At 31.8% G+C, this 18799-nt stretch overlaps 1 protein-coding gene across 6 annotated transcripts in view; it reads right to left on the reverse strand.

Moving 5' to 3' along the window:
- Window positions 1–63: 63 nt before the first annotated feature.
- The window catches only part of LOC114124170 (sodium channel protein 60E-like), a 133820-nt gene continuing 115084 nt past the window's right edge, over window positions 64–18799 (reverse strand). For 3 of the 6 annotated variants that reach the window (XM_050199595.1, XM_050199592.1, XM_027987356.2), the window contains 16 exons: window positions 17876–18136; window positions 16917–17160; window positions 16370–16685; window positions 16186–16302; window positions 15953–16111; window positions 15782–15886; window positions 15441–15632; window positions 15217–15371; window positions 15017–15150; window positions 14726–14919; window positions 14404–14606; window positions 14057–14329; window positions 13771–13990; window positions 13520–13659; window positions 12780–13076; window positions 64–9615 (listed from right to left, as the gene is read on the reverse strand). In XM_050199595.1, the coding sequence (XP_050055552.1) occupies window positions 9177–9615; window positions 12780–13076; window positions 13520–13659; window positions 13771–13990; window positions 14057–14329; window positions 14404–14606; window positions 14726–14919; window positions 15017–15150; window positions 15217–15371; window positions 15441–15632; window positions 15782–15886; window positions 15953–16111; window positions 16186–16302; window positions 16370–16685; window positions 16917–17160; window positions 17876–18136 (3449 nt within the window). In that variant the 3' untranslated portion in view covers window positions 64–9176. Of the gene's footprint in view, window positions 9616–12779; window positions 13077–13519; window positions 13660–13770; window positions 13991–14052; window positions 14330–14403; window positions 14607–14725; window positions 14920–15016; window positions 15151–15216; window positions 15372–15440; window positions 15633–15781; window positions 15887–15952; window positions 16112–16185; window positions 16303–16369; window positions 16686–16916; window positions 17161–17875; window positions 18137–18799 lie in introns of those variants that run through there. The other 3 variants (XM_050199600.1, XM_050199607.1, XM_050199611.1) reach the window with 2 other exon arrangements.

Raw genomic sequence — 18799 nt, forward strand, 5'->3', positions numbered from 1 at the left:
GTGCAGTTATAATAAGTTTGTTAATTTAAAAAACTAAACTAGGAATAAAAAAAAGGTTTCTTAAAAAAAAAAAACCTTCCTAGGTATTATAATATTGCTATGCGTACTCTGATATTCACAATAGAAATGTAACGACACTTTTTCAAAAACTAGTTAATATAGGTACTTAAACCGTTTCTACAATATTACAATGTGTATGTATATATTTATAGATTATTAATTATCATACTAGTCGAGCATTCAAACGCTTTGTTTTTTTTTTTATTTTAAACACATTTCAACTACTGTTATATAATAAAGCATTTCAAATCCGTGTTTTATATTTTGTATTTAAAAAATGTTAAATACAAACGAATATTATATAAACTCACGAGGATTTAATAATGCGTTTGACGCATTAAGCAATTCTGTATATAACATTATAGGTACTTATACAAAACCTATATATTATAGAAAGAGAATGCCGCTAATAATAATTTTATAATTCAAATAGGTACGTTCAAAATACCCAAGTGAAACAATTTGGAAAAAATTTATCTTAACAAGTATGTTAATCAATTAATTAATGTTATTTTGTTATTGCGACGACGATGACGCAATAGGCACGCGGAGTATCGCGTCGAAATCAATGAAAAAATATAGAATCTATGTAGCTAAAAATCGAGGCACAGTGGTAAGGTCTAGGCACTATATGTGTGTATAATATTATGTACAATTTATAAATAGTATAATATAATATTATATAGTAACAGTATATATTATATTATTATTATATTAAAATCTACACGTATATAATTATTATTATGTTATTGATATTATATAATAATAATGCTAACAAGTTACACGCTATACGAAGTTTTTCTATTCACAGTTTTCACAGTTGAAGGTATAGTACGCGATCGAAAAACACATAATATATTACATTGTAATATATTGTCAACCGACCTTTTTTTTTCTGGGGGGGATACATAATATCGTTATTTACGAACAGTATAAATATATAAATAATAATAATAACAACGCGGTGGGTACGCGAACTCTCGCGGACGTGGCGTGGAGGAGTGTGGTAACCACGTGTGGGTTGTGGGTATATGACAATATTAATATTCTTTTACTTGCTATTATTACTATTGGAATATATACCTACGTGTATATATTATATTGTACTCGGTGCACAATATTTATTTTACCGTAGGTATATAGTAATATATTATAAAATTTTGACATCCGCAAAAATGTTAAATCTGGTAGCGGGAGAGGGTTACTGTTACGCATACGTTTATTATTAATTTTTGTTTTATTATATTTGTTGCATACTAATATTATTATTATAGGCAAGTATGACAATCGCACCGTAGGTAACTTAGTCGCAATTATTATAAAACGACAACGTTTTGCTGCTGTGGTCGCGTCTCACCGCACGCCGTCATGACACGACGACAACCGATTGCGGCGAATTATTACCGATAAAGCGGGAGGAAGAGGTTAGGTCAAAATCGAATTTGCGTAGGTACATTTTTTTAAGCGCCCGGTGAACGAATACGCTTTTTTTTATTAAATAAAATAATAAAAAACGTCTAATCCTACAATACTAATACCTAACTTTGCGCGCCTATATAATGTTTACAGTATAATATTATATTACGTTGCGTACAGTTATTATTAAAATATTTTAATATCATATAAATCGAAAAATAAACGGATTACAATAATGATAATAATAATTATAGTATTCGTTCTGTGAATGTTTTAATCATTGCTAGGTGCTACGCGATGGGCCCGCCGCCGCCGGTTCTGTACATTATTATATAATATATTGTGTTATGTATCAAAGTCAAAGTCTTTTAGATTTATGTTTACAAAAAAAAAAAAAAATTCCCCGTAATATTATACAATAATTACCCCTATATAAGTATATAATATTATATAACACCTATGTATGTTAACATCGCGTATGCTAACCGCGACCGATATGTTAATTTAGAATATCTCATTGCAGGAGATTAAAAATTAGTCTATAATAATATTATATTTTATACGAAATCGAATATACAAAAAAAGACGGGAAAGAATAAGTCGACCAAAGTTTCGGCATCGAACTTTTGAAACGAAATTCTCCCGAAAACTCGTATGTGGTTTGGGGGTGGGGAGGGGCGCACACGTTATAATAATATATCATACAATTATTTTAAATTATTACGCTGAATCACATAACGATAAACACTAATATTATTACAATAACTTGTGTACATAAGTCGTATTATACGCGCGTGTTGATCATATTTTTATACGACGAATCTGATGATATCGCTAATTATATTCGATTACAATTCGCGGATTATTGTTATTGTAATTTTTTTTTTTCAATTTTATTATTTTTTTTTCTCAGCGCGTTCACCGAATATTCTCTCGTGTTCTCTATCCAAATCGTTAATTCTTGTAGGTCATTATTGAAAATGAAAAAAAAAAAAACAACAAAAATCCTTAAAATTACAATGCTCAGGCAACATAGCATCAATAATATTATTAATTACTATAATAATAATAATTATACATAATAAGATATTATTATTATATTACAATATCGGTTAATGTTGGTAATAATAAAAACGACTGTTACGACTACGCTATATTATCATAATAATATATAAATAATATACATAAATAATGTAAAATTATAATATTTATGTACTCGCATGCTCGGCTAATATATATTATAATATTATTTACACACCTAAAATACGCTAAGTTTTATTGTCGGTTCTTCGAAAAACATCGGTAAAAACTCGGAGTCGTAACACTGCTGCACCAACGCGGTACGACACCCCGCCGCTGCCACCACCGCGCACCCGTTACAATGCATATTATTATTGTGCATTTTTCGGAAGGGGGAAGGAATTTTTTTCTGGTCGGTTTAATTATGTATTTTTTTTCATATCGTTTCTAGTTTCTAGGGGAGAAAAATGTTTGCTTCGACGGCCACATCGAAACTTGTTCCGGATGTCGGCCGCCGATTACGTAAGACGTAATCGATCGATCGATCGTATCGTGAACCGTGATGTGTTAAGCGCCAAACCCACATCCGCGGGTAGCTTAACCTTTATTTTATTAATAAGACAACAAATTAACGGCCGAAAGGTGCGATAATGCGATGCAAACGTGCGGGTTACTTTTTCTACAACCGCTGCCAGCGCAGTCGGACGCGTGGTACGCGCGGTTTATTGTATACGTATAATTTATTATCGTAAAAACAGTTACAAAAATAAACAATAATAACTGGGCGCTGTGATTTACGGGCCGGTTTATTGATCGTTAAGACTCGTGTACGACACGATATTTTTTGATAATTACCCGCAACATCGTATGTACAACAACAACAATAATAACAATAGGTACTTTTTGTCGGGATCGCTCGATTACCGATCGAAATTTTGCCGTTATCGGATTTGAAAATACCCGTATACGATGTAGATTGTTATTTGACGGCGGTAGGTTAATTTTATTAATAATAAAATTATCGCGCGCGGACGTCGGTATTATGGCGTTCGTCCGGGCGCTAAAATTTGCGATCGTCGCTCTCCTACCCCGCGTAACGGGCGGTTTCACGAGGGTTAGAGGTCACAGATCAACTAAAGAATCGCTCTGCACGACATGATGGAATAGGAAATAATAATAAAAAAAATTACTCTTTAATACGTACAAAGGCAGCAGTAGGCGTAGTACATACTCGTAATATTTACTGGTGGTATGTCACTCGAAGGATTTATAGAGCTGTGAAATATTATCGCGATGCTCTACTTAATATGCCTCTGATACGTTGTGCGTACGCAGGGCCGGATTTAGGATTTTTAGGCCCCTAAGCTCAATTGTGTTGGGGCCCTACCAGAGGGTTTTTAGAAATGGGAAGAGCAAAATACTATATATAGGATATGTGCCTTGAAAAATAACATTTTTTTTCATTACGCAAAACCAATTTTAGAAAACTGAAAGAGAGTGAATGTGTAAAAACAATTAACAACGTTTAAATGAAAAAATGAAAAAAAAATATTAATTAATTATTAGACGGAGCTATTTTTTTTTTTTTTTTTTTTTTTTAGTTGTGTGATGTGTGGTGAGGGCCAGTTGTGGGGCCCATAAGTTGCAGCCTATATAGCCTGCGCTTAAATCCGGCCCTGTGCGTACGTATGGTAAAAACGTAAAATTGTCAACTTTGACAAATTGAAATAAATCAATAAGGGGTTCTGTTAAGTTTTTTTTTTTTATCGAACTGAGCCCCCCCCTCGACGCCGCCGCCTTTGGCACACACACATTATTATTATTGTTGTTGTTATTATCGAGACGTCGTCACTAATCATCAGAGGTATCTTTAATTGATAAATTATGACATCGTGATGGAGTATTCACCGCATCGCAAGGCAGCGAATAATATATTATTTTATACGCGAGCACGTGATTAATTATAATATTACGATCTGCCACCCCACCTTTTTGTCGCGATCATCATTGGCGGTGCACGTCCGTTCGAAGACGATGACTGACTCGTCGACGACGATAATAATAATATTACGAAGCCCTAATTTTTTTAATTTTTTCGATTTTACTTTGTTTGCCGGGTTTCTTTTGTTTACGGAAATGGATTCGCGAGTCGGTGATCGGTTCAATTTACAAAACGTACAAAGTAAACTCGGTCATTTCGATCATAAAACTGGGGGTTTTTTTTACGCAACGTGTGGTTTAATTATCATATCGTACGACTATAATTTGCTCGGTAACCTCACTACTCGTAAATAGAATATTGTTTCACATTACCGAGCGATACTATTTTCCTAATCGACGGTAATTGACCGAGGAATACCGCATATTATACCGAAACGACGACGACGATAATAATATTACAGAACGGTGCGAGCTGGGTATGTCGTGGGAAAAATAGTAAAATTAACCACCACACACTCGGTTTATTGTGAAAATTACGCGAATCGTTTCCGTGTCGGTTGTTTTATGGATTTTTCATTCATCGCCGCCGGTTTGAAGATAATACGAGTTATAATAATTATCTATACTTGGGGGGGGGGAATAAATAAAAGTTTAACAATAATCCGCAGCGAAAAGTTTGCGCAATGCCGAACAAAATAAGCGTTTCTTTTATACAATTTTTCGTAGTCAGTCTGTAGTTTTTCGTCAAATAATTGTTATTATTATTGTGTACTACAATAACGCATATAGTATTATCATACAGCAGGAATACAGCTAGCATCACGACTCATCATCATTTAACGCGAATCAGTCAATGTCCCTAAACATTTAAAAAATATTTAATTTGCGTACACAATTTTGTACAAGTCCGTCCCAAAACTGTTCGAAACGCTTTTTCGTGCATGTGTAGGCCGTAGGCCGAAGGGTATAATAATATACCTCCTATGACCACTATACACGGCTTGTGATGTACACGCGATAGCTATAGATACCTAACGCCGCCATCTCTCTGCGACTTAAATTTTAATTTCGATATTTGTAATATTATAAAAAAGAATTACATTCCTACATTAAACATATACAAAAAATTTAGAATATTTTCCCCTATACTAATAAAAACTTATACGTTAGTAAAATAATCAACCAAGCGTAATATAATAAATTGCACTTCCGTGATAATTTATTTTGAACAAATTAGAATATCTCGCAAGTTATGTACCCGATATTATAACAATACAATTTCATTCGCAAAATTCAAAAATTCAAAACCTAAAGTGTCTATATGATTTTCAACAGGCATTTATAAATAATGTTATAATATTATATTATCATAGCTGCTAGACACGTATGTATATTATTAAAGTATATTATATTATATTTCATAACCTATACACAATTATATGTCTACATTACAAATCTATAAAAATATCACTGTACACGATTCTATTTGGAATTTATTTAAATACATGGCGTATAGCACCTATAGTATGAAGACGTAAAACGTTGAGCTTTTCACTAAAAAGTAAGAAATTGTTAAAATGTTATTACACAACAGTGTTCAAAAGTCTAAGTCTCTTGGATTATTATTAAAATATTATGTTACAAGTCATTATATATTATAATAGTTATCGACTCATAACTCATGAGTACCTACCGAGTCATAACGTGTAGTTTTACACGCGCACTAATAGCGAAAACGACGTGAATGAAAAAGAATTATCATAGTGGTAGTCTGTCTATAGTATTAAAATATTATTACGAATTAAATATTTTGATTAGTGCACGGTCGTAATAGCCATTATAGGAGCGATTCCTATGTCTAATACGTAGATCCTTGTGAAAAACGAGTTAAAACAGAGAAAATATAGTGTACATCGAAAATAACATACGATAAATAATATTTTTTATTATTTTCATCACTTGTAGCCAATATTTTATTGTGTTATTTGAGTAGTACATCCGTTTACCTAATATATTGAGTGAATGATGTATTTTATCGCGGAGTCAAGTATAATGACGCGAACGATCGATACAGGTTTTACGGAATACAATTCGTAATATGTACTTACTATAAATTTTATACCTGGAGTATGGTATACATTATTGTCAAATAAATCATTCTTTTTCTTCAAAATGTTAAAATAATAAATCATTTGATAAATAAATATAGTTATGATACAATATCTCGTTATACTTGTATTATTTTATACAATAAATTATACGTTTTCGACAAATTGTCGCGATACAATTATAAGTTAGAATACTAGAGCGTCTAGAATCCTACACGATATTCCTGAAATCTAAAGTTATTTTTATTAATAAAGTTTTTGCAATAATTGACATATTATTAACTTATGATGTATATTATAATATAATATGGTATATAGTTTGAAAATTGACTTAATCGTGGCGTTAGTTAATAAAATCGTAAAATGTAAACGTGTAAAAAAAACTATATTTTAATGATTAAATTATCTAGCCTATATATTATTATCGAAAAAAAAAAAATTAAAAAATGACTTAATAAATATTTGATGTACGTACCTAGTAAAAACAGAAAACAGACAGTCAAGCACAAGGCAACGAGTGTGTATAATTACGCGATCGTGGTAAGCGATAAATATGAAACGTCTCCTCCAAATGTTAACATATTATATATATATTTATAATTTTTATACAAATGCTACGTTCTATGCGGTAAACTTTTTATTTATTTTTTTTGCTTTCTATAAATATTAAGCGTAAGTACGGCGTACATGTTGTGTATTATTATTGTCTATACCGAACAATGCGCGGTTTAGTCGAGTGTATGTAATAGTAATTATTGCGAAGTTGTTTTGCGGACGCGCGTCGCGAATATTTGAAAATCATAATGGAAAACCGCTGCGATGCCGGGAGTCGAGGTGGTAAGGTCGGGGGGGGGGGGGGGCACGGAGGAATTTAAAGTTTTCGCGAACCACATTGTTACGACGAGTTCTGCAGTCGCTGCGCAACATAATATATGTATATTATAAAGTATACGCACAACGGAATATAATTGTCTGATCCGCTATATATTATATATACCTAATATATAATAATACAGCTATATAAATCAGTAAAATAAAAACTCGAAAACGAAAACAAAATACGACGGACAATACGACTAATTCGTGTTGAAGAAATTATCGGGCGTTCACGGTTTGCTCGGCGTCTGCTCGACCTCAATCATTTTCCCCTACCGATGCACGTGTAGTTGTAGTGGTGGAAAAGAATGCGGATATAGGGGTGGTAGCGAGACAGCTACCCCCACCGGGCCATGTGTGTGTGTGTGTGTGTATCTCAAAACGGCGTATACCCTACGAGACGGGGATTTGTCGACCCCGGAAAATGAGAAAACCGCGGCGACGACGAATTACATACGACACGCGTTCGGCATAATATATTACGCATAACTCGCAATGCTATGATATATTGTTACATCGTAATGTATGTTTTTTAGTTGCGTGCAAGACGTGCGTAATTTGGTCACCGGCGAGATGAACACGATCGCGGCTGCGTTCTGTTTTCGGCCATGATTTCGTGAAATCTTACTTGGAGCGACGTATATATACACATACATCGGTCGAATTGTATTCTACTCGTATCCACCAGATAAACCTATCATAATCGATTTTTTTCATCTTCCGTGTTAATAGTTACAAATACTGTGTAGACCAGTGTTGACTATATGGGTGTAGGCTGTAAATTGCGGCCTAAATATTTATTTTTATTCACATACGTAAATCACGTCTAGGGATAAATTTGAAAAGTTAATACTTTTCATCCATTTTTCCGGATTTAGGATTGGAAATACAACTATATATTAATATTGGTTTCGCTATGTTTATGCTGCTAACACGAATAAAAAATGTATAGTATTAAAATTTAGTTATTTCGACCAACCGGTAAATATTTGAATGAGTAATATTATTTTAGTTTGAAATTCCTTCATTATTTCTCGTATATTATAATTTATGAATTTTTTTCTATAATTTTTCTATTTTTCCGAGTTTTTAAACTACTGTATTATAATATAATACACAATACGTATCACTTTGCATGTGTTTTTTAATGTCCCAGAACTGAATTTACGTACGTGTCAAAAATAACCGGGCCGCAATTTACGTGATATGCGTGCGATCGTGACACATTTTTTTTAACGGGAACGTAACCTATTCCGAACGATGTACATAATAAGGGTCGAATCAACCGCGTGTGGGTGGTTTTAAGAATCTCTAACAGCAGGACGCATTTTATTTAAACGCTATATTATGATATACGGTCGACGTCGTCGATCTGTGTGTCGTGCGGCATTCCTACATCGTCTGTGCCGGACGGGCGATTTTTGCGGCGGCGGTGCCTTCGGTCGGTTGGTGCGGGTGCGGCGGGGCGATGGACTGTACAAGTACGCGCAGCTTACAATATATAGAACATAACCGTAGCCGCCGTGTACGGACGAAAACGATGATGATAATAATAATAATGATAATAATAGTAAAAAAAAAAAATAACAATAACAACAAAAACAACAACAACAACAACAACAACAAACAAACAAACAACAACAACCGCTGCAACGGCGATAACGATGACTCCGGCGGTAGGTATATATAGTGTAGTATTATACCTATGTCCGATGACGGGTTAGCTGTGTATAATTATTATTGTAATAATTCCCATCAGCTGTGCGGCCCTTCCGACGTCTTGTGCACCAGCGCCTTGTGCTGTACGATTTTCGCCTCGCTCGCCCGCCGGAACGCCAACCGTTTGCTGTGCGCCGCCGTCGGACCTCCTCCGCCGCCGCCGCCGCCGCCGCCGCCGCCGCCGATCTGCTGCTGCTGCTGCTGCTGCTGTTGAACGTTAGCCGCCGGCAACGGTTTGGGGCCGCACGCGCTTACCGGCGACGCGTCCGTTATGGTGATGCTCACGTTGGCCGCCGCCTGTTGTTGCTGCTGCTGGGATGGTTGGTGTTGCTGTTGCTTCCGGTCCGCCGTGCCGCTTCCGGTCGCCGCGTCGCCGACCCCGTCCAGCGACAACGGCAGCACCGCGTTCGGTTTGGCCTCGGGAGACGGTTCGCTAATCGTGATGTGCACCGGTCCGCCGCCACCTCCCTCGACGCTGTAAGGGTCAAAAAAAAAAAAACAACGGAATCGTCAGAATCAGTAAAGTCCACGACGAAAGACACGGTATTGGGGGGGGGGACCTAATGCTGTGGGCACGATATATGCGTACGCATCACGTCCCCCTCCCTAACCCTACTAATAGCTGGGTTTCAGGCCAACGTCGTATGATTTTTATTCGACCAGTGGGATAAATCTCGGTTAAGTTCGGTGATTTTTGTTCTCCTTAAATAATATAACAAAAAAAAAAAATAAAGAAATCGATATCACTGATCGTTTTATAATGGGAACCGCGCAATGGTTAGGTCCTTGGGTCCCAAGTCTACTTCTATGTGTCGAACTTCAGTGTTAAAATGTAGGGCGAAACGACGTCTAGTAGTTTGTCGTTAGGAACGATCAGTGGCGGCACCCATTGGTATACAATACTAATAATAATATTTTATATTATGAGATATTCACAGGGTATAGATGAAACCCCACCATTAGTGTAGTTAAATTGCCTATTCGGAACGCCGTGCGATAAGAATTTTACTACTTATAAAGTTATATCATTTTTGTAAAATTATGCGAATAATAAAAAAATAACCGTTGAAATGGGTTTCTTGTGTTTCTGTAGTACCGGAAAAATTGACCCGATGGTTTTAATCGCAGAGACGTAAAAAAGTAAAACAGCGTGTACCTATGTCATTTGTAATGATGGTAATAGTTTATTTTGTATGTTAAAATAATCTCTTAAAAACTGACAAATTACGGTTATAAAGGAATTTATGTGTTGGTATTATATTATGCACGATAACTTTGGATGTTCTGTACCTATTGGAAACTTTAAATATAAAGTAATTTATCTAATCAGTTTTGGATCTGTAAAATTATTTTAATATTTGATTAGTAAAAATAGGATACATAGGTATTACAACTAGGTAACTATTCATTCAATATACAATTTTAATAAAAAAATTACCATTTAATCACTTTTAATTTGATATATGAACTAAATTAAATAACACGTCATACATTTATTTAAATTAAATACAACATTTTTTATAAATTGTTTAACTATTAAGCTACTTTTAGCTATGCTTACACCGAGCTCAGTAATTGGCACATAAGGATATTTTATAAATAGCTAATTTTAGAATTTATATATTACTAGAGATTCAAACTATTTTTATTATAATTTTTTTCTCAGCAATAAGTGCCGAATGGGACTCAACAATATTATTCACGTAGAAGCGGTTACACAGTTATTACTTAATTCATGTTTAATGAGGGTTGGAACTATAAAACAAACGAAAAGAGCAGTAGACAGATCTTGTTAATAATAATAATAATAATAACTATCGTGCATTTGAGTTTTAAAATATATAAAAAATATAATTTATTTAATTTTAAAACCTCCAAAGCTTAGGTAAAAAATTATGTTTAATTAATAAGACTTGAGTTGATATAAGCCTGGTTTGATCACATCAATGTCGTACATTAATTTAATTTCGTTTATTTGCCAAGTGTTAAGCTATTATTAAAGACGCCCACGACTGACGGTAATGGATTGCTAATAATGTTACATATTTATTATTTATTAATGTTACTATTAATAAAATTCGTGGGTTTCTATTGATTAAATGTGAAGTGAATATGTCACAATAAATTAATATAACCGATGTGTTTTGAGTAATAACATACAATTTTGGACCTGTCAATTGTATAAACGGTGAAATGTTAAAAACATTCTTATTCATTTAAGTGTTTGAAGACTATTAGTTCAATCGATAGTCGAATTTATTTATTTTTGTTTCTGAATGTGGTGCATATATATGTATTTTTTAAATATATACAAATTGTAAACATCATGTTTGATTAAAGCTTTTTTAAATTTCATACAATTATAGTTTTAACCTACTTATCGCAACGTGTTCAAGTGCTTTCCTTATTAATTAAAATGTACTCGTACCGCTTTGTAAAAGAAATATAAAAAGACTTCTAAAAGCGATTCGGTCTAATGACAATTATTCAATCGTGTATGCTTGAGATTTTAATTAGTATATCTGATAATTTATTTTACTTAAAAAAATAAGATTATTTTTTCTTTTGATTTTATTCCTGCGTTTAAGATAAATATAATATTTAATAAATTTATCTTTCTAGCCCTCATTTATGAACTTTTCTGTTTAATGTACAATTAAGTTCATACCTGTACTTCAAAATCTCTATTGCATTGTGATAATAATTAAAAGTTAAAGTTTTGGTATAGTTGAACTCACAAATTGTGTAATCCTTCACGACATGCATATACCACTCCCATTAATTAATATTTATCATAAATTCAAATTCAAACATGGTTAACTTGTAGATACTTAATATAAAGTAACAACAAATTATGTCTATTAAGTGTAATTATGATATGTATAGCTACACTCAAATTAATACATTTAACATAAAATGAAATGATAATTATTATAATGAGTTATGTGTTTACATTTAAATTTTAAATTTTAAATGCTTATACAAACAAATGGTAAATCAACTAAATAAATATTTTTAATTATATTATAACATACTAATATAATAAATATATGTTTTGGTTTTCATTTATTTAGAAAATTATAAGTTAGAAATCGAATTTGGAAGTAATGTAATCGAATCAATCAAATATGGAACACATAAGAACACTGTTTTGCTATTATAGAAAGACCCTTTGGGTTGTTTACTGTTTATAAAATTATACTACTTCCATTGAAAGTGTCTTCATGAAAAATGTATGTTTTGATCACTGTAAATCAACAATAAAATACGTTCTAAGGCAGTACGATGTGGAGAATATAGTTTACTATTTGAAATCCAAAAGTCAATACTACGATTGTTCATAGCAAAAAGAAATAATAATTTGAAAATATGCACGTTGATAATAAGACAGTGTATATCAAACACGCGCTAGTCGAAATTAACTTTGAATTAATATTGATTCGATGAATAAATATTTTAAAATCTTATACCCATATATTGTATATCGAATGATTTTTTAATTATTATTCTAATACGTTTTCATACGATAGCTTTAGCTGAGGGCCTATATTTTATAATAAATGAAAAAAAAAAAAATTATATTGGTACTTTCTTAATTTTTTTATCGATACGGGTTGGTACTAAATACTGATGACTTACTGTGATTTTTTCTTGGGCGACTGTTCTTCGTTTTTACCCGCTATATCCAACTGAGCGTTAGACAATAAAAACAACGGTAGATTAAGCCAGAGAGACGCTCCTAGTTCAGATATATCAGACGTGTCGGAGGCTCTGGAAGATTTTCTGGACGAAGCTCTAGAACCACTACCGATACCGCCTCCAATACCACTGATTGACATGCCTTTAACATGCAAGAACGACGAAAGACGTGACTGCCAACCTCCGGGGCTTGAAGACTGCGTATCCGAACACAAATCCGTCATGTCTTTTTTTCGTCTAAACAATTATTGTTTCAATGCAGACAGATAGACAATGTTGAAAACATTTGAATAGTTAATTATTGTAACAATAAAAAATACTTCGATAGAATTAAATTCGCATTAAAAAAAAAATATATACATGCAAATAAAGGACATATTATATTATATAATATAATGTACAAAGATGGCTACTAGATTGAACTCGAGTTATTTTAAAGTTGTCTGATAGAAAATGAACAATACATTTACAATGATAAAAAATTAAGTTAGGCCCACATAATAGAATTATAAAAAATGTAGTATAATGATGGAAAGGATACAGATATAAGAGGGCAAATAGAGACAAGAAAAGGTATAAATTGGGTTAATAATATTAAAACTACGGATTGGAAAAGTGTTCAAAGTAGATAACGTTGATGGATTGTTATTTATCCGAGTAACGTGAAACAAATACAATACCTTCGGAAGTTTCGGTAACTTCTTTGTATTAGTCTTGCGGCTTTATCTTGACGTTTCCACAGACGCGTAGATGACACGATTTCCAGTTCCTTACGTGTCGGGAATTGTTTTTTAAACTTCACATCCATTTGATCACGAAGCTGAAAACATATTATTAAAATTTAAAATCATCATATAAAATATACCTATATCATATATATTTTATAATATCGTATAATAATAATAATAAAAATTCGACGATTATCGATTACTTTTCTGAATTCGTCCGTTTCGTCGACATGACCAAGCACGTGTTTGACGAGTGCGTGGAGTATGTCTAAACAATGTATTTTGTTGCCTCTCGCAATTGGCAAATTGAAGCTGACCAAAGCCACGATATTTGGTTTAGGTATGCCCAATGGCGGGTCCAAGCTTGCAATGAAATCGGATATTTGATTGAACGCTATGAACTGCGTTGCATGTGGATCGTATCTGAAATAAAAAAACGACGTTTAAAACCATATGATTGAAAAAACAGTGGGAAAATTTCCAGTTTACTTGGACCATCGGATGTAAAACATTTCGAGATCGTCTTCTACAATGCCGATTTCTTCTTCCTGATGAGCTTGGTTAAAGTTTTCTAATATAATAGCTATGTACATATTTATAACTATCATGTAGCTTATTATGATAAAACTCGTAAAATACGTAATCGCAAGGATAGGGTGTCCACAATTGCCATTCGGAAGTCCTGGAGATTCTGGTTCACAATCCGGTGGTTGTACCATAAGGGATTCAAGTACGTCATTCCATCCGGCCGACGTCATCAGCCTATAATTTTAACCGAATGTAGTTTGAAATAACTTTTCGAAATTTCAAGTAAACACAATGTATGCATTACTAACCGGAACAACAGTTGCATGCTCCTACCAAAAGTCTCAAAGTTGACCATGTCATTAATTGCTTTTTGTTTTTTGACATGCCCGAAAACAGACATACCAATAATGGCGTATATAAAAGTAATCAGACCAAGTAGTGCGCCAATATTGAAAAGTGCTGGTAAAGACACAATTAAGGCGAATAGCAGTTTACGTATACCCTTAGCGGCCTAAAATCCGAATAATTAATTAAAGTAAATAATTACACAATTATTAAAGAATTTGACTAAAAATGAAATTTAATTATTAATGTTAAGTAGTAACTATCAACAATTTATTATTATCTCACCTTAATCAATCGTAATATTCTTCCGATCCTGAACACGCGAACTACTCTCAAAAGTGTCGGTGATACTGGAAAATCGATCATGATATCTTCCATAAGTATACCAAGAACAGATGCTAAGACAAGTAAAAAATCGAAAACATTCCAAGGAACGGTAAAGTAATGAAATCGAAGACCAATTATTTTCACTAAAGCCTCTGCAAAAAAAAAATTATAATAATATATGATAAGTCGTAATTTACACGTATAATATTATTGATTTGTATTAAATGTTTGTTCGAAAACAAAATATACCTAATCCAAAGACTGTAGTAAAAAATGCATTGCAGACTTCTAATATGAAGAACACCGAAACAGGCTGATTGTAATGTTCAATACCCATTGTCAGCATATTTAAAAAAATCAATACGAAAATTGCTATCTCAAACCTACGAAATAAATATTTACGTTTTAATCATTGGAAATATATAACTATAAATTATAAGTAAATAGACCTTCGGGAATTTGATAAGTCGTAAAATATTGCCATAAATTGATTGACTGGGCGTTTAATTACTTTTTGTGGCTTTTTCCGGCCTAATTTTTTCATGGCCGTGTAATAGTGCTTTTGACTTTCAGTCAAGAACATTTCTAATACTCCGCCTTCGTACTGCAACAGATAGTTCATTAACATACAAATAACGTAACCTCATTAAAAAAAAAAAAAAAAAAAGTATACCTTTTTTTTAAGCATGTTAAAGTTATCAATTATAACACCGATGAAAAGGTTTAGAGTAAAAAATGCTCCACATACAATAAATATCACAAAATATATGTAAGCATATAAGTTTGCCTCATATTCAGGCTGTAAGTCTACACCACGAGCATCTACAGCATCTGCCATTACTTCCATCCATCCTTCAAATGTAGCCTGAAAATACAATATTTACGAATAATGGTATAGTATAATATAGTTACATTTCAATGAAAATATAAATATTATTAATTCAATAACAATGTAACGTTGTAGTATGAGTACATTTTTTCAATAATAATAATAAAAACCACGAATAAACTTACAACTTGAAACAAAGCCAAATAAGCTATGCCCACATTATCAAATGATATTTTTGAATTTAACCAAGTATAGTTATGGAGCATGCAGTCACTGCGATTATTGACAATCTACAAAAATTATAGTTTTTATTTAACACCAATAAAAACAAAACAAAAAACACATCAAGTACATACGTTTACGGCTACACGGTCTCCGTTGTCGTCAACACACTTAAAAAACTTTCCACCAAAAAATTGTACACCCATGATTGAAAATATCAACCAAAACACAAGACAAACCAGCAGAACGTTAAAAATTGATGGAATTGCATACATCAGAGCATTCACAACTATCTAGTAATGTATAAAACAAGCTCATATTATATTACTTTTAACGTAAAAGTATTTTTGGACTTCGAAGTACTTACCCGCATCCCTTGCCATCTCGATATAGCTCTGAGTGGTCGCAAAGCTCGGAGAGTTCTTAACGATCGTAGAACTTTTAAATTCTCATTTTCATCAATTAATAAACTAAAAATTGACATCTAGTTCGAAAAAAGAAAAAAAATTTCAATCAGTTTTACTATCTAAAATTTTTTATTTTATATTTACCATTGCAATAATAAAGTCTAAAGCTGTCCAAAAACTTTTAAAGTATTTATAAACTCCCAAAGCTATCCATTTTAGCATAAGTTCAATTGTGAAAATAACGCAAAACGTAAAATTGGTCCAATATAATGCAGTTTTGAGAGTTTGATTTTCGTCTAGGTAAATATCTTCGAAGCATAAAGTTACACTAGACGCAAAGATCAAAACTAGTATAAACCATTCAAATATCGGTGTATCAACTACCACAAGAGTTTTCTGTCGAAAAGTCATCCATCGGTCACCAAAACAAGTGTCGACCCACTCTTTTTTTATCCCAATCCTAAAAATTAAGATACTTAATTATTTACAAAAATATTTTAACAATTAAATTAAAATTAATTTTATTATTTAAATTATTAATAATAATATGTTTTTAAGTTTTAAATTAAATTTCTAAAAAATTGATTTGCTGATTATGTACTGTGTAATTATATATATTATTTTTTTTATGGTTTTTATAAAAATACAATTTTATTAAAATTATTTTAATATAAAAAAATAGATTATTTACTTTTGATAGCAACTAAAAGGAAAACATTCTAATGGAGCTTTTGATTGTTTATTTCTGCCAAACCCTGGAAAACTGGGAGCTGCATCTACGAAATTTCCTTGGGAGTCTCTTCTTCCACCCACCGTTAATTCGTCCACATAAGATACAAGTGTTATCCAAGGTTTCTTTTTGGATATTTCATCAATTACTATGTCTTTATTTTTCTGTTTCAAGAAACACGTTTCATCTTGATCATCAACTTCGTCTAGAAAATCAAAATCAAAGTCAAACTCAAAATAAAATTGCAGTTTGATAATTAAAATAATAAATGTATAGAAAAAATCGAATTCGTTATAGTAACTTAAATTATTGCAATCAAATGTTCTTTGTGCCATTTATGAAAACATTATACGTATACAATTTTATATGTATTAGTATAATTATTTATTATTTATATAAAATTAAAGTGATTTCTCATTTTAGTAAAAACATATAAGCCTATATTCTTAGTTAAATACTCAAACATTAGTGATAGTGATTATAATTTCTGAATAAATTAGAAATATCGATCAATAATAAATAATAATGATTAATGTTATAGGTATACACGAATATTATATAATATCATTATTGACTACCTACTAAGTTTATGTTACAGTTGTTACACAGAATATACAGTTTTACTTAGCAAGAAATAATTTCAGTTAAAATGCTTAAAATTTTAACTTGGTTGGTTATTATTTTATATCTTGTTATTTATTGAACGAATTAGATAAATAATCTATTTCATATTTATAGAATATATTAAACTTATTGTTTTAATTTATTAAGACGACTATTTTGTATTTTCTAAATATGAATAAAGTGTATATGTTAAGTTTATCTTGTTACATATTATGATGTAACATTTAAATATTATCTAAATAAATACCGTTTACACAAAACAAAATTCAATCGTTTTTGAAAAACATAAATTTCACCTTTACTGCTGTCTTGTCTGGTGGCCAATATGTAGGATCTTCGATGTATTCCTGCTGGTGGTGGACTAGTGCAATGTTCAGATAACTCAAACGTTTCATCTAACATTGGTAAATCTAACTCTCTTGTTAAAGTAGGTGCATAACACATGGCGTCCTGCATAATTTGATGGTATAGTAAATCATCAGATGTTGATTCCTGGCCACTAAATACCGGCGTTTGTTGAGTCGTGAATGGCCCTTGGTTATATCCTGTAACCAAAACTAATTTAAATTAAATACAATTATTAGATTATTAACAAAATGATGAATGTATTGATTTTACAATGATGTATGTTTTTTTTGTGTGTGTGTATAGCATAACTTGTCGAAATAATGCTTTAATTTCAAACTTCGGGAGGGGTTTCGATGGCAAAGTAAATATTCTTGGTGCATTATATAGATCAAAATTAAACATTTTCTAACAGTTTTCGGAAATTTTTACAAAAAACCAGTTTTTGACCAAATCGATTTTTTCATATGGTTGTAACTCAAAAAATAAGCACTGTAAATACTTGAAATTTTAACCAAATGTTTATATTAGTGTTATCTATATACAGTTAGATATTCAAAAAATTTTGATTTTTATTAAGCTGTTTATTATACACAACTGAAATTTTCGATTTTTCTGAGAATTTTTTTTTGAAGTGTCGATACAAATTTGAAAATTTAACACAAGGTTTCTTGTGAGTTGTTTTTATTGTAGTTAACGTAATTTTATTTTTAAAATATTTTGCTTATTTTAATGCTATTTATAGGCATTTTAAATATTCGTTTTTGTTTAGTTTTTTTTTTATAAATATCGATAAATTTTTTTTGGTCGAGTCAAAATACTTGAAAATTTAATACAAAGTTACTTATAAGTCAGTCTTATAATGATTCAAAAAT

The sequence above is a fragment of the Aphis gossypii genome, chromosome 1, assembly GCF_020184175.1.
Source record: "Aphis gossypii isolate Hap1 chromosome 1, ASM2018417v2, whole genome shotgun sequence".
Taxonomy (NCBI): domain Eukaryota; kingdom Metazoa; phylum Arthropoda; class Insecta; order Hemiptera; family Aphididae; genus Aphis; species Aphis gossypii.